Source organism: Bufo bufo, chromosome 11, assembly GCF_905171765.1.
Source record: "Bufo bufo chromosome 11, aBufBuf1.1, whole genome shotgun sequence".
NCBI lineage: Eukaryota > Metazoa > Chordata > Amphibia > Anura > Bufonidae > Bufo > Bufo bufo.
Genome location: NC_053399.1, coordinates 102425595 through 102447180, shown reverse-complemented (window position 1 = coordinate 102447180; position 21586 = coordinate 102425595). Strand labels below are relative to the sequence as shown.

The window sequence follows — 21586 nt, the reverse complement described above, 5'->3', positions numbered from 1 at the left end:
TATATAGGGGTGCAGGGGGCAGTATATATCGGGGTGCAGGGGGGGCAGTGTATATCGGGGTGCAGGGGTCAGTATATATCGGGGTGCAGGGGTCAGTATATATAGGGGTGCAGGGGTCAGTATATATAGGGGTGCAGGGGTCAGTATATATAGGGGTGCAGGGGGGGCAGTGTATATCGGGGTGCAGTGTATATCGGGGTGCAGGGGGGGCAGTGTATATCGGGGTGCAGGGGGCAGTGTATATCGGGGTGCAGGGGGCAGTGTATATCGGGGTGCAGGGGTCAGTGTATATCGGGGTGCAGGGGGGGCAGTGTATATCGGGGTGCAGGGGGCAGTATATATCGGGGTGCAGGGGTCAGTATATATCGGGGTGCAGGGGGGGCAGTGTATATAGGGGTGCAGGGGTCAGTGTATATCGGGGTGCAGGGGGGTCAGTGTATATCGGGGTGCAGGGGGGTCAGTGTATATCGGGGTGCAGGGGGGTCAGTGTATATCGGGGTGCAGGGGGGTCAGTGTATATCGGGGTGCAGGGGTCAGTGTATATCGGGGTGCAGGGGTCAGTGTATATCGGGGTGCAGGGGTCAGTGTATATCGGGGTGCAGGGGTCAGTGTATATCGGGGTGCAGGGGTCAGTGTATATCGGGGTGCAGGGGTCAGTGTATATCGGGGTGCAGGGGTCAGTGTATATCGGGGTGCAGGGGTCAGTGTATATCGGGGTGCAGGGGGCAGTGTATATCGGGGTGCAGGGGGCAGTGTATATCGGGGTGCAGGGGGGGCAGTGTATATCGGGGTGCAGGGGGGGCAGTGTATATCGGGGTGCAGGGGGGGCAGTGTATATCGGGGTGCAGGGGTCAGTATATATCGGGGTGCAGGGGTCAGTATATATCGGGGTGCAGGGGTCAGTATATATCGGGGTGCAGGGGTCAGTATATATCGGGGTGCAGGGGTCAGTATATATCGGGGTGCAGGGGTCAGTGTATATCGGGGTGCAGGGGTCAGTGTATATCGGGGTGCAGGGGTCAGTGTATATCGGGGTGCAGGGGTCAGTGTATATCGGGGTGCAGGGGTCAGTGTATATCGGGGTGCAGGGGTCAGTGTATATCGGGGTGCAGGGGCCAGTATATATCGGGGTGCAGGGGCCAGTATATATCGGGGTGCAGGGGGGGGCAGTGTATATAGGGGTGCAGGGGGGGGCAGTGTATATAGGGGTGCAGGGGGGGGCAGTGTATATAGGGGTGCAGGGGGCAGTATATATCGGGGTGCAGGGGCCAGTATATATCGGGGTGCAGGGGTCAGTATATATCGGGGTGCAGGGGGGGCAGTGTATATAGGGGTGCAGGGGGCAGTGTATATAGGGGTGCAGGGGGGGGCAGTGTATATAGGGGTGCAGGGGGGGGCGGTGTATATAGGGGTGCAGGGGGGGGCAGTGTATATAGGGGTGCAGGGGGCAGTGTATATAGGGGTGCAGGGGGGGGCAGTGTATATAGGGGTGCAGGGGGGGGCAGTGTATATAGGGGTGCAGGGGCCAGTATATATCGGGGTGCAGGGGCCAGTATATATAGGGGTGCAGGGGGCAGTGTATATAGGGGTGCAGGGGGGGGCAGTGTATATAGGGGTGCAGGGGGGGCAGTGTATATCGGGGTGCAGGGGGGGCAGTGTATATCGGGGTGCAGGGGGGGGCAGTGTATATCGGGGTGCAGGGGGCAGTGTATATCGGGGTGCAGGGGTCAGTGTATATCGGGGTGCAGGGGTCAGTGTATATCGGGGTGCAGGGGGGTCAGTGTATATCGGGGTGCAGGGGGGTCAGTGTATATCGGGGTGCAGGGGTCAGTGTATATCGGGGTGCAGGGGTCAGTGTATATCGGGGTGCAGGGGTCAGTGTATATCGGGGTGCAGGGGTCAGTGTATATCGGGGTGCAGGGGTCAGTGTATATCGGGGTGCAGGGGTCAGTGTATATCGGGGTGCAGGGGTCAGTGTATATCGGGGTGCAGGGGTCAGTGTATATCGGGGTGCAGGGGTCAGTGTATATCGGGGTGCAGGGGGCAGTGTATATCGGGGTGCAGGGGGGGCAGTGTATATCGGGGTGCAGGGGGGGCAGTGTATATCGGGGTGCAGGGGCCAGTATATATCGGGGTGCAGGGGTCAGTATATATCGGGGTGCAGGGGGCAGTGTATATCGGGGTGCAGGGGTCAGTATATATCGGGGTGCAGGGGGCAGTGTATATCGGGGTGCAGGGGGGGCAGTGTATATCGGGGTGCAGGGGGGGCAGTGTATATCGGGGTGCAGGGGGGGCAGTGTATATCGGGGTGCAGAGGTCAGTATATATAGGGGTGCAGGGGTCAGTATATATCGGGGTGCAGGGGTCAGTATATATAGGGGTCAGTATATATCGGGGTGCAGGGGTCAGTATATATCGGGGTGCAGGGGTCAGTATATATCGGGGTGCAGGGGTCAGTATATATCGGGGTGCAGGGGTCAGTATATATCGGGGTGCAGGGGTCAGTATATATCGGGGTGCAGGGGTCAGTATATATCGGGGTGCAGGGGTCAGTATATATCGGGGTGCAGGGGTCAGTATATATCGGGGTGCAGGGGTCAGTATATATCGGGGTGCAGGGGGGGGAGTGTATATCGGGGTGCAGGGGGGGCAGTGTATATAGGGGTGCAGGGGTCAGTATATATCGGGGTGCAGGGGTCAGTATATATCGGGGTGCAGGGGTCAGTATATATCGGGGTGCAGGGGTCAGTATATATCGGGGTGCAGGGGTCAGTATATATCGGGGTGCAGGGGTCAGTATATATCGGGGTGCAGGGGTCAGTATATATCGGGGTGCAGGGGTCAGTGTATATCGGGGTGCAGGGGTCAGTGTATATCGGGGTGCAGGGGTCAGTGTATATCGGGGTGCAGGGGTCAGTGTATATCGGGGTGCAGGGGCCAGTGTATATCGGGGTGCAGGGGCCAGTATATATCGGGGTGCAGGGGCCAGTATATATCGGGGTGCAGGGGGGGGCAGTGTATATAGGGGTGCAGGGGGGGGCAGTGTATATAGGGGTGCAGGGGGGGGCAGTGTATATAGGGGTGCAGGGGCCAGTATATATCGGGGTGCAGGGGCCAGTATATATCGGGGTGCAGGGGCCAGTATATATCGGGGTGCAGGGGCCAGTATATATCGGGGTGCAGGGGTCAGTGTATATCGGGGTGCAGGGGTCAGTGTATATCGGGGTGCAGGGGTCAGTGTATATCGGGGTGCAGGGGTCAGTGTATATCGGGGTGCAGGGGTCAGTGTATATCGGGGTGCAGGGGTCAGTGTATATCGGGGTGCAGGGGTCAGTGTATATCGGGGTGCAGGGGTCAGTGTATATCGGGGTGCAGGGGGCAGTGTATATCGGGGTGCAGGGGGGGCAGTGTATATCGGGGTGCAGGGGGGGCAGTGTATATCGGGGTGCAGGGGCCAGTATATATCGGGGTGCAGGGGTCAGTATATATCGGGGTGCAGGGGGCAGTGTATATCGGGGTGCAGGGGTCAGTATATATCGGGGTGCAGGGGGCAGTGTATATCGGGGTGCAGGGGGGGCAGTGTATATCGGGGTGCAGGGGGGGCAGTGTATATCGGGGTGCAGGGGGGGCAGTGTATATCGGGGTGCAGAGGTCAGTATATATAGGGGTGCAGGGGTCAGTATATATCGGGGTGCAGGGGTCAGTATATATAGGGGTCAGTATATATCGGGGTGCAGGGGTCAGTATATATCGGGGTGCAGGGGTCAGTATATATCGGGGTGCAGGGGTCAGTATATATCGGGGTGCAGGGGTCAGTATATATCGGGGTGCAGGGGTCAGTATATATCGGGGTGCAGGGGTCAGTATATATCGGGGTGCAGGGGTCAGTATATATCGGGGTGCAGGGGTCAGTATATATCGGGGTGCAGGGGTCAGTATATATCGGGGTGCAGGGGGGGCAGTGTATATCGGGGTGCAGGGGGGGCAGTGTATATAGGGGTGCAGGGGTCAGTATATATCGGGGTGCAGGGGTCAGTATATATCGGGGTGCAGGGGTCAGTATATATCGGGGTGCAGGGGTCAGTATATATCGGGGTGCAGGGGTCAGTATATATCGGGGTGCAGGGGTCAGTATATATCGGGGTGCAGGGGTCAGTATATATCGGGGTGCAGGGGTCAGTGTATATCGGGGTGCAGGGGTCAGTGTATATCGGGGTGCAGGGGTCAGTGTATATCGGGGTGCAGGGGCCAGTGTATATCGGGGTGCAGGGGCCAGTATATATCGGGGTGCAGGGGCCAGTATATATCGGGGTGCAGGGGGGGGCAGTGTATATAGGGGTGCAGGGGGGGGGCAGTGTATATAGGGGTGCAGGGGGGGGGCAGTGTATATAGGGGTGCAGGGGCCAGTATATATCGGGGTGCAGGGGCCAGTATATATCGGGGTGCAGGGGCCAGTATATATCGGGGTGCAGGGGCCAGTATATATCGGGGTGCAGGGGGGGCAGTGTATATAGGGGTGCAGGGGTCAGTGTATATCGGGGTGCAGGGGGCAGTGTATATAGGGGTGCAGGGGGGGGCAGTGTATATAGGGGTGCAGGGGGGGGCAGTGTATATAGGGGTGCAGGGGGGGGCAGTGTATATAGGGGTGCAGGGGGGGGCAGTGTATATAGGGGTGCAGGGGGCAGTGTATATAGGGGTGCAGGGGGGGGCAGTGTATATAGGGGTGCAGGGGGGGGGCAGTGTATATAGGGGTGCAGGGGCCAGTATATATCGGGGTGCAGGGGGGGCAGTGTATATAGGGGTGCAGGGGGCAGTGTATATCGGGGTGCAGGGGGGGGGCAGTGTATATAGGGGTGCAGGGGGGGGCAGTGTATATAGGGGTGCAGGGGGGGGCAGTGTATATAGGGGTGCAGGGGGCAGTGTATATAGGGGTGCAGGGGGGGGCAGTGTATATAGGGGTGCAGGGGGGGCAGTGTATATAGGGGTGCAGGGGGGGCAGTGTATATCGGGGTGCAGGGGCGGTGTATACCCCGGTGTAGGGGCAGTGTATACCCCGGAGTAGGGGCAGTGTATACCCCGGAGTAGGAGCGGTGTATACCCCGGTGTAGGGGCGGTGTATACCCCGGTGTAGGGGCAGTGTATACCCCGGAGTAGGGGCAGTGTATACCCCGGAGTAGGAGCAGTGTATACCCCGGAGTAGGAGCAGTGTATACCCCGGTGTAGGGGCGGTGTATACCCCGGTGTAGGGGCGGTGTATACCCCGGTGTAGGGGCAGTGTATACCCCGGTGTAGGGGCAGTGTATACCCCGGTGTAGGGGCAGTGTATACCCCGGTGTAGGGGCAGTGTATACCCCGGTGTAGGGGCAGTGTATACCCCGGTGTAGGGGCAGTGTATACCCCGGTGTAGGGGCAGTGTATACCCCGGTGTAGGGGCAGTGTATACCCCGGTGTAGGGGCGGTGTATACCCCGGTGTAGGGGCAGTATATACCCCGGAGTAGGGGCAGTGTATACCCCGGAGTAGGAGCAGTGTATACCCCGGTGTAGGGGCAGTGTATACCCCGGTGTAGGGGCAGTATATACCCCGGTGTAGGGGCGGTGTATACCCCGGTGTAGGGGCAGTGTATACCCCGGTGTAGGGGCGGTGTATACCCCGGTGTAGGGGCAGTGTATACCCCGGTGTAGGGGCGGTGTATACCCCGGTGTAGGGGCAGTGTATACCCCGGAGTAGGGGCAGTGTATACCCCGGTGTAGGGGCAGTGTATACCCCGGTGTAGGGGCGGTGTATACCCCGGAGTAGGGGCGGTGTATACCCCGGTGTAGGGGCGGTGTATACCCCGGAGTAGGGGCAGTATATACCCCGGAGTAGGGGCAGTATATACCCCGGAGTAGGGGCAGTGTATACCCCGGTGTAGGGGCAGTGTATACCCCGGTGTAGGGGCAGTGTATACCCCGGTGTAGGGGCAGTGTATACCCCGGAGTAGGGGCAGTGTATACCCCGGTGTAGGGGCAGTGTATACCCCGGTGTAGGGGCAGTGTATACCCCGGTGTAGGGGCAGTGTATACCCCGGTGTAGGGGCAGTGTATACCCCGGTGTAGGGGCGGTGTATACCCCGGTGTAGGGGCAGTGTATACCCCGGAGTAGGGGCAGTGTATACCCCGGAGTAGGGGCAGTGTATACCCCGATGTAGGGGCGGTGTATACCCCGGTGTAGGGGCAGTATATACCCCGATGTAGGGGCGGTGTATACCCCGGTGTAGGGGCGGTGTATACCCCGGTGTAGGGGCGGTGTATACCCCGGTGTAGGGGCGGTGTATACCCCGGTGTAGGCTCAGTATATACCCCGGTGTAGGGGCGGTGTATACCCCGGTGTAGGGGCAGTATATACCCCGGTGTAGGGGCGGTGTATACCCCGGAGTAGGGGCAGTGTATACCCCGGTGTAGGGGCAGTGTATACCCCGGTGTAGGGGCAGTGTATACCCCGGTGTAGGGGCAGTGTATACCCCGGTGTAGGGGCGGTGTATACCCCGGTGTAGGGGCGGTGTATACCCCGGTGTAGGGGCGGTGTATACCCCGGTGTAGGGGCGGTGTATACCCCGGTGAAGGGGCGGTGTATACCCCGGAGTAGGGGCGGTGTATACCCCGGTGTAGGGGCAGTGTATACCCCGGTGTAGGGGCGGTGTATACCCCGGTGTAGGGGCAGTGTATACCCCGGTGTAGGGGCAGTGTATACCCCGGTGTAGGGGCGGTGTATACCCCGATGTAGGGGCGGTGTATACCCCGGTGTAGGGGCGGTGTATACCCCGGTGTAGGGGCGGTGTATACCCCGGTGTAGGAGCAGTGTATACCCCGGTGTAGGGGCGGTGTATACCCCGGTGTAGGGGCAGTGTATAGCCCGGTGTAGGGGCGGTGTATACCCCGGAGTAGGGGCAGTGTATACCCCGGAGTAGGGGCAGTGTATACCCCGGTGTAGGGGCAGTGTATACCCCGGTGTAGGGGCAGTGTATACCCCGGAGTAGGGGCAGTGTATACCCCGGTGTAGGGGCAGTGTATACCCCGGTGTAGGGGCGGTGTATACCCCGGTGTAGGGGCAGTGTATAGCCCGGTGTAGGGGCGGTGTATACCCCGGAGTAGGGGCGGTGTATACCCCGGTGTAGGGGCAGTGTATACCCCGGTGTAGGGGCGGTGTATACCCCGGTGTAGGGGCAGTGTATACCCCGGAGTAGAGGCGGTGTATACCCCGGTGTAGAGGCGGTGTATACCCCGGTGTAGGGGCGGTGTATACCCCGGTGTAGGGGCGGTGTATACCCCGGTGTAGGGGCAGTGTATACCCCGGTGTAGGGGCGGTGTATACCCCGGTGTAGGGGCAGTGTATACCCCGGTGTAGGGGCAGTGTATACCCCGGAGTAGGGGCGGTGTATACCCCGGAGTAGGGGCAGTGTATACCCCGGTGTAGGGGCGGTGTATACCCCGGTGTAGGGGCAGTGTATACCCCGGTGTAGGGGCAGTGTATACCCCGGTGTAGGAGCAGTGTATACCCCGGTGTAGGAGCGGTGTATACCCCGGTGTAGGAGCAGTGTATACCCCGGTGTAGGGGCAGTGTATACCCCGGTGTAGGGGCGGTGTATACCCCGGTGTAGGGGCGGTGTATACCCCGGTGTAGGGGCAGTGTATACCCCGGTGTAGGAGCGGTGTATACCCCGGTGTAGGAGCGGTGTATACCCCGGTGTAGAGGCGGTGTATACCCCGGTGTAGGGGCAGTGTATACCCCGGAGTAGAGGCGGTGTATACCCCGGAGTAGAGGCGGTGTATACCCCGGAGTAGGGGCAGTGTATACCCCGGAGTAGAGGCGGTGTATACCCCGGAGTAGGGGCAGTGTATACCCCGGTGTAGGGGCAGTGTATACCCCGGTGTAGGGGCGGTGTATACCCCGGTGTAGGGGCGGTGTATACCCCGGAGTAGAGGCGGTGTATACCCCGGAGTAGGGGCAGTGTATACCCCGGTGTAGAGGCGGTGTATACCCCGGAGTAGAGGCGGTGTATACCCCGGAGTAGGGGCAGTGTATACCCCGGTGTAGGGGCAGTGTATACCCCGGTGTAGGGGCGGTGTATACCCCGGTGTAGGGGCAGTGTATACCCCGGAGTAGAGGCGGTATATACCCCGGTGTAGGGGCAGTGTATACCCCGGTGTAGAGGCGGTGATTACCCCGGAGTAGAGGCGGTGTATACCCCGGAGTAGGGGCAGTGTATACCCCGGAGTAGAGGCGGTGTATACCCCGGAGTAGGGGCAGTGTATACCCCGGTGTAGGGGCGGTGTATACCCCGGTGTAGGGGCGGTGTATACCCCGGTGTAGGGGCAGTGTATACCCCGGTGTAGGGGCAGTGTATACCCCGGAGTAGAGGCGGTGTATACCCCGGAGTAGAGGCGGTGTATACCCCGGAGTAGGGGCAGTGTATACCCCGGTGTAGGAGCAGTGTATACCCCGGTGTAGGGGCAGTGTATACCCCGGTGTAGGGGCAGTGTATACCCCGGTGTAGGGGCGGTGTATACCCCGGTGTAGGGGCGGTGTATACCCCGGTGTAGGGGCAGTGTATACCCCGGTGTAGGGGCAGTGTATACCCCGGTGTAGGGGCAGTGTATACCCCGGTGTAGGGGCAGTGTATACCCCGGAGTAGGGGCAGTGTATACCCCGGTGTAGGGGCGGTGTATACCCCGGTGTAGGGGCGGTGTATACCCCGGTGTAGGGGCGGTGTATACCCCGGTGTAGGGGCGGTATATACCCCGGTGTAGGGGCGGTGTATACCCCGGAGTAGGGGCAGTGTATACCCCGGTGTAGGGGCAGTGTATACCCCGGTGTAGGGGCGGTGTATACCCCGGTGTAGGGGCAGTGTATACCCCGGAGTAGAGGCGGTGTATACCCCGGAGTAGGGGCAGTGTATACCCCGGTGTAGAGGCGGTGTATACCCCGGAGTAGAGGCGGTGTATACCCCGGAGTAGGGGCAGTGTATACCCCGGTGTAGGGGCAGTGTATACCCCGGTGTAGGGGCGGTGTATACCCCGGTGTAGGGGCAGTGTATACCCCGGAGTAGAGGCGGTATATACCCCGGTGTAGGGGCAGTGTATACCCCGGTGTAGAGGCGGTGTATACCCCGGAGTAGAGGCGGTGTATACCCCGGAGTAGGGGCAGTGTATACCCCGGAGTAGAGGCGGTGTATACCCCGGAGTAGGGGCAGTGTATACCCCGGTGTAGGGGCAGTGTATACCCCGGTGTAGGGGCGGTGTATACCCCGGTGTAGGGGCAGTGTATACCCCGGAGTAGAGGCGGTGTATACCCCGGAGTAGGGGCAGTGTATACCCCGGTGTAGGAGCAGTGTATACCCCGGTGTAGGGGCGGTGTATACCCCGGTGTAGGGGCGGTGTATACCCCGGTGTAGGGGCGGTGTATACCCCGGTGTAGGGGCAGTGTATACCCCGGTGTAGGGGCAGTGTATACCCCGGTGTAGGGGCGGTGTATACCCCGGTGTAGGGGCGGTGTATACCCCGGTGTAGGGGCGGTGTATACCCCGGAGTAGGGGCAGTGTATACCCCGGTGTAGGGGCGGTGTATACCCCGATGTAGGGGCGGTGTATACCCCGGAGTAGGGGCGGTATATACCCCGGTGTAGGGGCGGTGTATACCCCGGAGTAGGGGCGGTATATACCCCGGTGTAGGGGCGGTGTATACCCCGGTGTAGGGGCGGTGTATACCCCGGAGTAGGGGCAGTGTATACCCCGGTGTAGGGGCAGTGTATACCCCGGTGTAGGGGCGGTGTATACCCCGGTGTAGGGGCAGTGTATACCCCGGTGTAGGGGCAGTGTATACCCCGGTGTAGGGGCGGTGTATACCCCGGAGTAGGGGCGGTGTATACCCCGGTGTAGGGGCAGTGTATACCCCGGTGTAGGGGCAGTGTATACCCCGGTGTAGGGGCAGTGTATACCCCGGTGTAGGGGCGGTGTATACCCCGGTGTAGGGGCAGTGTATACCCCGGAGTAGGGGCGGTGTATACCCCGGTGTAGGGGCAGTGTATACCCCGGTGTAGGGGCGGTATATACCCCGGTGTAGGGGCGGTGTATACCCCGGTGTAGGGGCAGTGTATACCCCGGTGTAGGGGCGGTGTATACCCCGGTGTAGGGGCGGTGTATACCCCGGAGTAGGGGCGGTGTATACCCCGGTGTAGGGGCGGTGTATACCCCGGTGTAGGGGCGGTGTATACCCCGATGTAGGGGCGGTGTATACCCCGGTGTAGGGGCGGTGTATACCCCGGTGTAGGGGCGGTGTATACCCCGGTGTAGGAGCAGTGTATACCCCGGTGTAGGGGCGGTGTATACCCCGGTGTAGGGGCAGTGTATAGCCCGGTGTAGGGGCGGTGTATACCCCGGAGTAGGGGCAGTGTATACCCCGGAGTAGGGGCAGTGTATACCCCGGTGTAGGGGCGGTGTATACCCCGGTGTAGGGGCAGTGTATACCCCGGAGTAGGGGCAGTGTATACCCCGGTGTAGGGGCAGTGTATACCCCGGTGTAGGGGCAGTGTATACCCCGGTGTAGGGGCAGTGTATACCCCGGTGTAGGGGCAGTGTATACCCCGGTGTAGGGGCGGTGTATACCCCGGTGTAGGGGCAGTGTATAGCCCGGTGTAGGGGCGGTGTATACCCCGGTGTAGGGGCAGTGTATACCCCGGTGTAGGGGCGGTGTATACCCCGGTGTAGGGGCGGTGTATACCCCGGAGTAGGGGCGGTGTATACCCCGGTGTAGGGGCGGTGTATACCCCGGTGTAGGGGCGGTGTATACCCCGATGTAGGGGCGGTGTATACCCCGGTGTAGGGGCGGTGTATACCCCGGTGTAGGGGCGGTGTATACCCCGGTGTAGGAGCAGTGTATACCCCGGTGTAGGGGCGGTGTATACCCCGGTGTAGGGGCAGTGTATAGCCCGGTGTAGGGGCGGTGTATACCCCGGAGTAGGGGCAGTGTATACCCCGGAGTAGGGGCAGTGTATACCCCGGAGTAGGGGCAGTGTATACCCCGGTGTAGGGGCAGTGTATACCCCGGTGTAGGGGCGGTGTATACCCCGGTGTAGGGGCAGTGTATAGCCCGGTGTAGGGGCGGTGTATACCCCGGAGTAGGGGCGGTGTATACCCCGGTGTAGGGGCAGTATATACCCCGGTGTAGGGGCGGTGTATACCCCGGTGTAGGGGCAGTGTATACCCCGGAGTAGAGGCGGTGTATACCCCGGTGTAGAGGCGGTGTATACCCCGGTGTAGGGGCGGTGTATACCCCGGTGTAGGGGCGGTGTATACCCCGGTGTAGGGGCAGTGTATACCCCGGTGTAGGGGCGGTGTATACCCCGGTGTAGGGGCAGTGTATACCCCGGTGTAGGGGCAGTGTATACCCCGGAGTAGAGGCGGTGTATACCCCGGAGTAGGGGCAGTGTATACCCCGGTGTAGGGGCGGTGTATACCCCGGTGTAGGGGCAGTGTATACCCCGGTGTAGGGGCAGTGTATACCCCGGTGTAGGAGCAGTGTATACCCCGGTGTAGGAGCGGTGTATACCCCGGTGTAGGAGCAGTGTATACCCCGGTGTAGGGGCAGTGTATACCCCGGTGTAGGGGCGGTGTATACCCCGGTGTAGGGGCGGTGTATACCCCGGTGTAGGGGCAGTGTATACCCCGGTGTAGGAGCGGTGTATACCCCGGTGTAGGAGCGGTGTATACCCCGGTGTAGAGGCGGTGTATACCCCGGTGTAGGGGCAGTGTATACCCCGGAGTAGAGGCGGTGTATACCCCGGAGTAGAGGCGGTGTATACCCCGGAGTAGAGGCGGTGTATACCCCGGAGTAGGGGCAGTGTATACCCCGGTGTAGGGGCAGTGTATACCCCGGTGTAGGGGCGGTGTATACCCCGGTGTAGGGGCAGTGTATACCCCGGAGTAGAGGCGGTGTATACCCCGGAGTAGGGGCAGTGTATACCCCGGTGTAGAGGCGGTGTATACCCCGGAGTAGAGGCGGTGTATACCCCGGAGTAGGGGCAGTGTATACCCCGGTGTAGGGGCGGTGTATACCCCGGTGTAGGGGCGGTGTATACCCCGGTGTAGGGGCAGTGTATACCCCGGAGTAGAGGCGGTATATACCCCGGTGTAGGGGCAGTGTATACCCCGGTGTAGAGGCGGTGATTACCCCGGAGTAGAGGCGGTGTATACCCCGGAGTAGGGGCAGTGTATACCCCGGAGTAGAGGCGGTGTATACCCCGGAGTAGGGGCAGTGTATACCCCGGTGTAGGGGCGGTGTATACCCCGGTGTAGGGGCGGTGTATACCCCGGTGTAGGGGCAGTGTATACCCCGGTGTAGGGGCAGTGTATACCCCGGAGTAGAGGCGGTGTATACCCCGGAGTAGAGGCGGTGTATACCCCGGAGTAGGGGCAGTGTATACCCCGGTGTAGGGGCAGTGTATACCCCGGTGTAGGGGCAGTGTATACCCCGGTGTAGGGGCAGTGTATACCCCGGTGTAGGGGCGGTGTATACCCCGGTGTAGGGGCGGTGTATACCCCGGTGTAGGGGCAGTGTATACCCCGGTGTAGGGGCAGTGTATACCCCGGTGTAGGGGCAGTGTATACCCCGGTGTAGGGGCAGTGTATACCCCGGAGTAGGGGCAGTGTATACCCCGGTGTAGGGGCGGTGTATACCCCGGTGTAGGGGCGGTGTATACCCCGGTGTAGGGGCGGTGTATACCCCGGTGTAGGGGCGGTGTATACCCCGGTGTAGGGGCGGTGTATACCCCGGAGTAGGGGCAGTGTATACCCCGGTGTAGGGGCGGTGTATACCCCGATGTAGGGGCGGTGTATACCCCGGAGTAGGGGCGGTGTATACCCCGGAGTAGGGGCGGTGTATACCCCGGTGTAGGGGCAGTATATACCCCGGTGTAGGGGCGGTGTATACCCCGGTGTAGGGGCAGTGTATACCCCGGAGTAGAGGCGGTGTATACCCCGGTGTAGAGGCGGTGTATACCCCGGTGTAGGGGCAGTGTATACCCCGGTGTAGGGGCGGTGTATACCCCGGTGTAGGGGCAGTGTATACCCCGGTGTAGGGGCGGTGTATACCCCGGTGTAGGGGCAGTGTATACCCCGGTGTAGGGGCAGTGTATACCCCGGAGTAGAGGCGGTGTATACCCCGGAGTAGGGGCAGTGTATACCCCGGTGTAGGGGCGGTGTATACCCCGGTGTAGGGGCAGTGTATACCCCGGTGTAGGGGCAGTGTATACCCCGGTGTAGGAGCAGTGTATACCCCGGTGTAGGAGCGGTGTATACCCCGGTGTAGGAGCAGTGTATACCCCGGTGTAGGGGCGGTGTATACCCCGGTGTAGGGGCGGTGTATACCCCGGTGTAGGGGCGGTGTATACCCCGGTGTAGGGGCAGTGTATACCCCGGTGTAGGAGCGGTGTATACCCCGGTGTAGGAGCGGTGTATACCCCGGTGTAGAGGCGGTGGATACCCCGGTGTAGGGGCAGTGTATACCCCGGAGTAGAGGCGGTGTATACCCCGGAGTAGAGGCGGTGTATACCCCGGAGTAGGGGCAGTGTATACCCCGGAGTAGAGGCGGTGTATACCCCGGAGTAGGGGCAGTGTATACCCCGGTGTAGGGGCAGTGTATACCCCGGTGTAGGGGCGGTGTATACCCCGGTGTAGGGGCAGTGTATACCCCGGAGTAGAGGCGGTGTATACCCCGGAGTAGGGGCAGTGTATACCCCGGTGTAGAGGCGGTGTATACCCCGGAGTAGAGGCGGTGTATACCCGGAGTAGGGGCAGTGTATACCCCGGTGTAGGGGCAGTGTATACCCCGGTGTAGGGGCGGTGTATACCCCGGTGTAGGGGCAGTGTATACCCCGGAGTAGAGGCGGTATATACCCCGGTGTAGGGGCAGTGTATACCCCGGTGTAGAGGCGGTGTATACCCCGGAGTAGAGGCGGTGTATACCCCGGAGTAGGGGCAGTGTATACCCCGGAGTAGAGGCGGTGTATACCCCGGAGTAGGGGCAGTGTATACCCCGGTGTAGGGGCAGTGTATACCCCGGTGTAGGGGCGGTGTATACCCCGGTGTAGGGGCAGTGTATACCCCGGAGTAGAGGCGGTGTATACCCCGGAGTAGGGGCAGTGTATACCCCGGTGTAGGGGCAGTGTATACCCCGGTGTAGGGGCGGTGTATACCCCGGTGTAGGGGCGGTGTATACCCCGGTGTAGGGGCGGTGTATACCCCGGTGTAGGGGCGGTGTATACCCCGGTGTAGGGGCAGTGTATACCCCGGTGTAGGGGCGGTGTATACCCCGGTGTAGGGGCGGTGTATACCCCGGTGTAGGGGCGGTGTATACCCCGGAGTAGGGGCAGTGTATACCCCGGTGTAGGGGCGGTGTATACCCCGATGTAGGGGCGGTGTATACCCCGGAGTAGGGGCGGTATATACCCCGGTGTAGGGGCGGTGTATACCCCGGAGTAGGGGCGGTATATACCCCGGTGTAGGGGCGGTGTATACCCCGATGTAGGGGCGGTGTATACCCCGGAGTAGGGGCAGTGTATACCCCGGTGTAGGGGCAGTGTATACCCCGGTGTAGGGGCGGTGTATACCCCGGTGTAGGGGCAGTGTATACCCCGGTGTAGGGGCAGTGTATACCCCGGTGTAGGGGCGGTGTATACCCCGGAGTAGGGGCGGTGTATACCCCGGTGTAGGGGCAGTGTATACCCCGGTGTAGGGGCAGTGTATACCCCGGTGTAGGGGCGGTGTATACCCCGGTGTAGGGGCGGTGTATACCCCGGTGTAGGGGCAGTGTATACCCCGGAGTAGGGGCGGTGTATACCCCGGTGTAGGGGCAGTGTATACCCCGGTGTAGGGGCGGTATATACCCCGGTGTAGGGGCGGTGTATACCCCGGTGTAGGGGCAGTGTATACCCCGGTGTAGGGGCGGTGTATACCCCGGTGTAGGGGCGGTGTATACCCCGGAGTAGGGGCGGTGTATACCCCGGTGTAGGGGCGGTGTATACCCCGGTGTAGGGGCGGTGTATACCCCGGAGTAGGGGCGGTATATACCCCGGTGTAGGGGCGGTGTATACCCCGATGTAGGGGCGGTGTATACCCCGGAGTAGGGGCAGTGTATACCCCGGTGTAGGGGCAGTGTATACCCCGGTGTAGGGGCGGTGTATACCCCGGTGTAGGGGCAGTGTATACCCCGGTGTAGGGGCAGTGTATACCCCGGTGTAGGGGCGGTGTATACCCCGGAGTAGGGGCGGTGTATACCCCGGTGTAGGGGCGGTGTATACCCCGGTGTAGGGGCAGTGTATACCCCGGTGTAGGGGCAGTGTATACCCCGGTGTAGGGGCGGTGTATACCCCGGTGTAGGGGCGGTGTATACCCCGGTGTAGGGGCAGTGTATACCCCGGAGTAGGGGCGGTGTATACCCCGGTGTAGGGGCAGTGTATACCCCGGTGTAGGGGCGGTGTATACCCCGGTGTAGGGGCAGTGTATACCCCGGTGTAGGGGCAGTGTATACCCCGGTGTAGGGGCGGTATATACCCCGGTGTAGGGGCGGTGTATACCCCGGTGTAGGGGCAGTGTATACCCCGGTGTAGGGGCGGTGTATACCCCGGTGTAGGGGCGGTGTATACCCCGGAGTAGGGGCGGTGTATACCCCGGTGTAGGGGCAGTGTATACCCCGGTGTAGGGGCAGTGTATACCCCGGTGTAGGGGCAGTGTATACCCCGGTGTAGGGGCGGTGTATACCCCGGAGTAGGGGCAGTGTATACTCCGGTGTAGGGGCGGTGTATACCCCGGTGTAGGGGCGGTGTATACCCCGGAGTAGGGGCGGTGTATACCCCGGAGTAGGGGCAGTGTATACTCCGGTGTAGGGGCGGTGTATACCCCGGAGTAGGGGCGGTGTATACCCCGGTGTAGGGGCGGTGTATACCCCGGTGTAGGGGCGGTGTATACCCCGGAGTAGGGGCGGTGTATACCCCGGAGTAGGGGCAGTGTATACCCCGGTGTAGGGGCGGTGTATACCCCGGAGTAGGGGCAGTGTATACCCCGGAGTAGGGGCGGTGTATACCCCGGAGTAGGGGCAGTTCACACCGGACGGGTCCCCGGGGCTCACCTTGCAGCTCTGTCCGGGCGGAGGAGCCGCGGACGCCGAGGAGCAGCAGCAGCAGAGCGGTCACCGGGAGCGGCTCCATCGGGCGGAGGAGACGGGACAGTGTGGAGGACCCGCCCTCAGCCCCTCCCCCCGACCACCGCAGCCACGCCCCCCGCATTCCGCCGGCTAACCCTCCCGCTGCCGGAGCAGGGCCCAGACCGGGAGACCCCGGGACACTGACCTCACGTGACCCCCCAGGAGAGGTCACACACACAGGAGAGGTCACACACAGGAGAGGTCACACACACAGGAGAGGTCACACACAGGAGAGGTCACACACACAGGAGAGGTCACACACACAGGAGAGGTCACACACACAGGAGAGGTCACACACAGGAGAGGTCACACACAGGAGAGGTCACACACACAGGAGAGGTCACACACAGGAGAGGTCACACACAGGAGAGGTCACACACACAGGAGAGGCCACACACACAGGAGAGGCCACACACACAGGAGAGGTCACACACAGGAGAGGTCACACACACAGGAGAGGTCACACAGAGGAGAGGTCACACACACAGGAGAGGTCACACACACAGGAGAGGTCACACACACACAGGAGAGGTCACACACACACAGGAGAGGTCACACACACACAGGAGAGGTCACACACACACAGGAGAGGTCACACACACAGGAGAGGTCACACACACAGGAGAGGTCACACACACAGGAGAGGTCACACACAGGAGAGGTCACACACAGGAGAGGTCACACACAGGAGAGGTCACACACACAGGAGAGGTCACACACACAGGAGAGGTCACACACACAGGAGAGGTCACACACACAGGAGAGGTCACACACAGGAGAGGTCACACACACAGGAGAGGTCACACACACAGGAGAGGTCACACACACAGGAGAGGTCACACACAGGAGAGGTCACACACACAGGAGAGGTCACACACACAGGAGAGGTCACACACACACAGGAGAGGTCACACACAGGAGAGGTCACACACAGAGGAGAGGTCACACACACAGGAGAGGTCACACACACACAGGAGAGGTCACACACACAGGAGAGGTCACACACACACAGGAGAGGTCACACACACACAGGAGAGGTCACACACACACAGGAGAGGTCACACACACAGGAGAGGTCACACACACAGGAGAGGCCACACACAGGAGAGGTCACACACAGGAGAGGTCACACACACAGGAGAGGTCACACACAGGAGAGGTCACACACACAGGAGAGGTCACACACAGGAGAGGTCACACACACAGGAGAGGTCACACACAGAGGAGAGGTCACACACACAGGAGAGGTCACACACACACAGGAGAGGTCACACACACACAGGAGAGGTCACACACACACAGGAGAGGTCACACACACACAGGAGAGGTCACACACACACAGGAGAGGTCACACACACAGGAGAGGTCACACACACAGGAGAGGTCACACACACAGGAGAGGTCACACACAGGAGAGGTCACACACAGGAGAGGTCACACACACAGGAGAGGTCACACACACAGGAGAGGTCACACACACAGGAGAGGTCACACACACAGGAGAGGTCACACACACAGGAGAGGTCACACACACAGGAGAGGTCACACACACAGGAGAGGTCACACACAGGAGAGGTCACACACACACAGGAGAGGTCACACACACACAGGAGAGGTCACACACACACAGGAGAGGTCACACACACACAGGAGAGGTCACACACACACAGGAGAGGTCACACACACAGGAGAGGTCACACACACAGGAGAGGTCACACACACAGGAGAGGTCACACACACAGGAGAGGACACACACAGGAGAGGTCACACACACAGGAGAGGTCACACACACAGGAGAGGTCACACACAGGAGAGGTCACACACACACAGGAGAGGTCACACACACAGGAGAGGTCACACACACAGGAGAGGTCACACACACAGGAGAGGTCACACACAGGAGAGGTCACACACACACAGGAGAGGTCACACACACAGGAGAGGTCACACACACAGGAGAGGTCACACACAGAGGAGAGGTCACACACAGAGGAGAGGTCACACACACAGGAGAGGTCACACACAGGAGAGGTCACACACACAGGAGAGGTCACACACACAGGAGAGGTCACACACAGAGGAGAGGTCACACACAGAGGAGAGGTCACACACACAGGAGAGGTCACACACAGAGGAGAGGTCACACACAGAGGAGAGGTCACACACACAGGAGAGGTCACACACAGGAGAGGTCACACACACAGGAGAGGTCACACACACAGGAGAGGTCACACACAGGAGAGGTCACACACAGGAGAGGTCACACACACAGGAGAGGTCACACACAGGAGAGGTCACACACAGGAGAGGTCACACACAGGAGAGGTCACACACACAGGAGAGGTCACACACACAGGAGAGGTCACACACACAGGAGAGGTCACACACACACAGGAGAGGTCACACACACACAGGAGAGGTCACACACACAGGAGAGGTCACACACACACAGGAGAGGTCACACACAGGAGAGGTCACACACACACAGGAGAGGTCACACACACAGGAGAGGTCACACACAGGAGAGGTCACACACAGGAGAGGTCACACACAGGAGAGGTCACACACAGAGGAGAGGTCACACACACAGGAGAGGACACACAGAGGAGAGGACACACACAGGAGAGGTCACACACAGGAGAGGTCACACACACACAGGAGAGGTCACACACAGGAGAAGTCACACACAGGAGAGGTCACACACACAGGAGAGGCCACACACAGGAGAGGACACACACAGAGGAGAGGTCACACACACAGGAGAGGACACACAGAGGAGAGGTCACACACACAGGAGAGGTCACACACACAGGAGAGGTCACACACAGAGGAGAGGTCGCACACACAGGAGAGGTCACACACACAGGAGAGGTCACACACAGGAGAGGTCGCACACACAGGAGAGGTCACACACACAGGAGAGGTCACACACACAGGAGAGGTCACACACAGGAGAGGTCACACACACAGGAGAGGTCACACACAGGAGAGGTCACACACACACAGGAGAGGTCACACACAGGAGAGGTCACACACAGGAGAGGTCACACACACAGGAGAGGTCACACACACAGGAGAGGACACACACAGAGGAGAGGTCACACACACAGGAGAGGTCACACACAGGAGAGGTCACACACACAGGAGAGGTCACACACACAGGAGAGGTCACACACAGGAGAGGTCACACACAGAGGAGAGGTCACACAGAGGAGAGGTCACACAGAGGAGAGGTCACACACAGGAGAGGTCACACACAGAGGAGAGGTCACACACAGGAGAGGTCACACAGAGGAGAGGTCACACACACAGGAGAGGTCACACACACAGGAGAGGTCACACACACAGGAGAGGTCACACACAGGAGAGGTCACACACAGAGGAGAGGTCACACAGAGGAGAGGTCACACAGAGGAGAGGTCACACACAGGAGAGGTCACACACAGAGGAGAGGTCACACACAGGAGAGGTCACACAGAGGAGAGGTCACACACACAGGAGAGGTCACACACAGGAGAGGTCACACAGAGGAGAGGTCACACACAGGAGAGGTCACACACACAGGAGAGGTCACACACAGGAGAGGTCACACACAGGAGAGGTCACACAGAGGAGAGGTCACACACAGGAGAGGTCACACACAGGAGAGGTCACACACACAGGAGAGGTCACACACACAGGAGAGGTCACACACAGGAGAGGTCACACACAGGAGAGGTCACACACACAGGAGAGGTCACACACAGGAGAGGTCACACACAGGAGAGGTCACACACACAGGAGAGGTCACACACACAGGAGAGGTCACACACACACAGGAGAGGTCACACACACACAGGAGAGGTCACACACACACAGGAGAGGTCACACACACACAGGAGAGGTCACACACACACAGGAGAGGTCACACACAGAGGAGAGGTCACACACAGGAGAGGTCACACACACACAGGAGAGGTCACACACACACAGGAGAGGTCACACACACACAGGAGAGGTCACACACAGGAGAGGTCACACACAGAGGAGAGGTCACACACAGGAGAGGTCACACACACACAGGAGAGGTCACACACAGAGGAGAGGTCACACACAGGAGAGGTCACACACAGGAGAGGTCACACACACACACAGGGAGAGGTCACACACACAGGAGAGGTCACACACACAGGAGAGGTCACACACAGGAGAGGTCACACACACACAGGAGAGGTCACACACACACAGGAGAGGACACACAGAGGAGAGGTCACACACAGAGGAGAGGTCACACACAGGAGAGGTCACACACAGGAGAGGTCACACACAGGAGAGGTCACACACACACAGGAGAGGTCACACACACAGAGGAGAGGTCACACACAGGAGAGGTCACACACAGGAGAGGTCACACACACAGGAGAGGTCACACACACAGGAGAGGTCACACACACAGGAGAGGTCACACACAGGAGAGGTCACACACACAGGAGAGGTCACACACACAGGAGAGGTCACACACACAGGAGAGGTCACAAACAGGAGAGGTCACACACACACAGGAGAGGTCACACACAGGAGAGGTCACACACACAGGAGAGGTCACACACAGGAGAGGTCACACACACAGGAGAGGTCACACACACAGGAGAGGTCACACACACAGGAGAGGTCACACACACAGGAGAGGTCACACACACAGGAGAGGTCACACACACAGGAGAGGTCACACACAGGAGAGGTCACACACACAGGAGAGGTCACACACACAGGAGAGGTCACACACACAGGAGAGGTCACACACACAGGAGAGGTCACACACACAGGAGAGGTCACACACAGGAGAGGTCACACACACAGGAGAGGTCACACACAGAGGAGAGGTCACACACACAGGAGAGGTCACACACACACAGGAGAGGTCACACACACAGGAGAGGTCACACACACAGGAGAGGTCACACACAGAGGAGAGGTCACACACAGAGGAGAGGTCACACACACAGCAGAGGTCACACACACAGGAGAGGTCACACACACAGGAGAGGTCACAAACACAGGAGAGGTCACACACACAGGAGAGGTCACACACACAGGAGAGGTCACACACAGGAGAGGTCACACACAGGAGAGGTCACAAACACAGGAGAGGTCACACACAGGAGAGGTCACACACAGGAGAGGTCACACACACAGGAGAGGTCACACACACAGGAGAGGTCACACACACAGGAGAGGTCACACACAGGAGAGGTCACACACACAGGAGAGGTCACACACACAGGAGAGGCCACACACAGGAGAGGTCACACACACACAGGAGAGGTCACACACAGGAGAGGTCACACACAGGAGAGGTCACACACACACACA

At 60.0% G+C, this 21586-nt stretch overlaps 1 protein-coding gene across 1 annotated transcript in view; it reads right to left on the bottom strand.

Moving 5' to 3' along the window:
• THBS3 (thrombospondin 3) overlaps positions 1–16304 on the bottom strand; it is a 73043-nt gene extending 56739 nt beyond the window's left edge. Inside the window, exon 1 of the mRNA XM_040411568.1 lies at positions 16160–16304. Coding sequence (XP_040267502.1) covers positions 16160–16238 — 79 coding nt within the window. The 5' untranslated portion in view covers positions 16239–16304. The remainder of the gene's footprint in view (positions 1–16159) is intronic.
• Positions 16305–21586: the final 5282 nt, after the last annotated feature.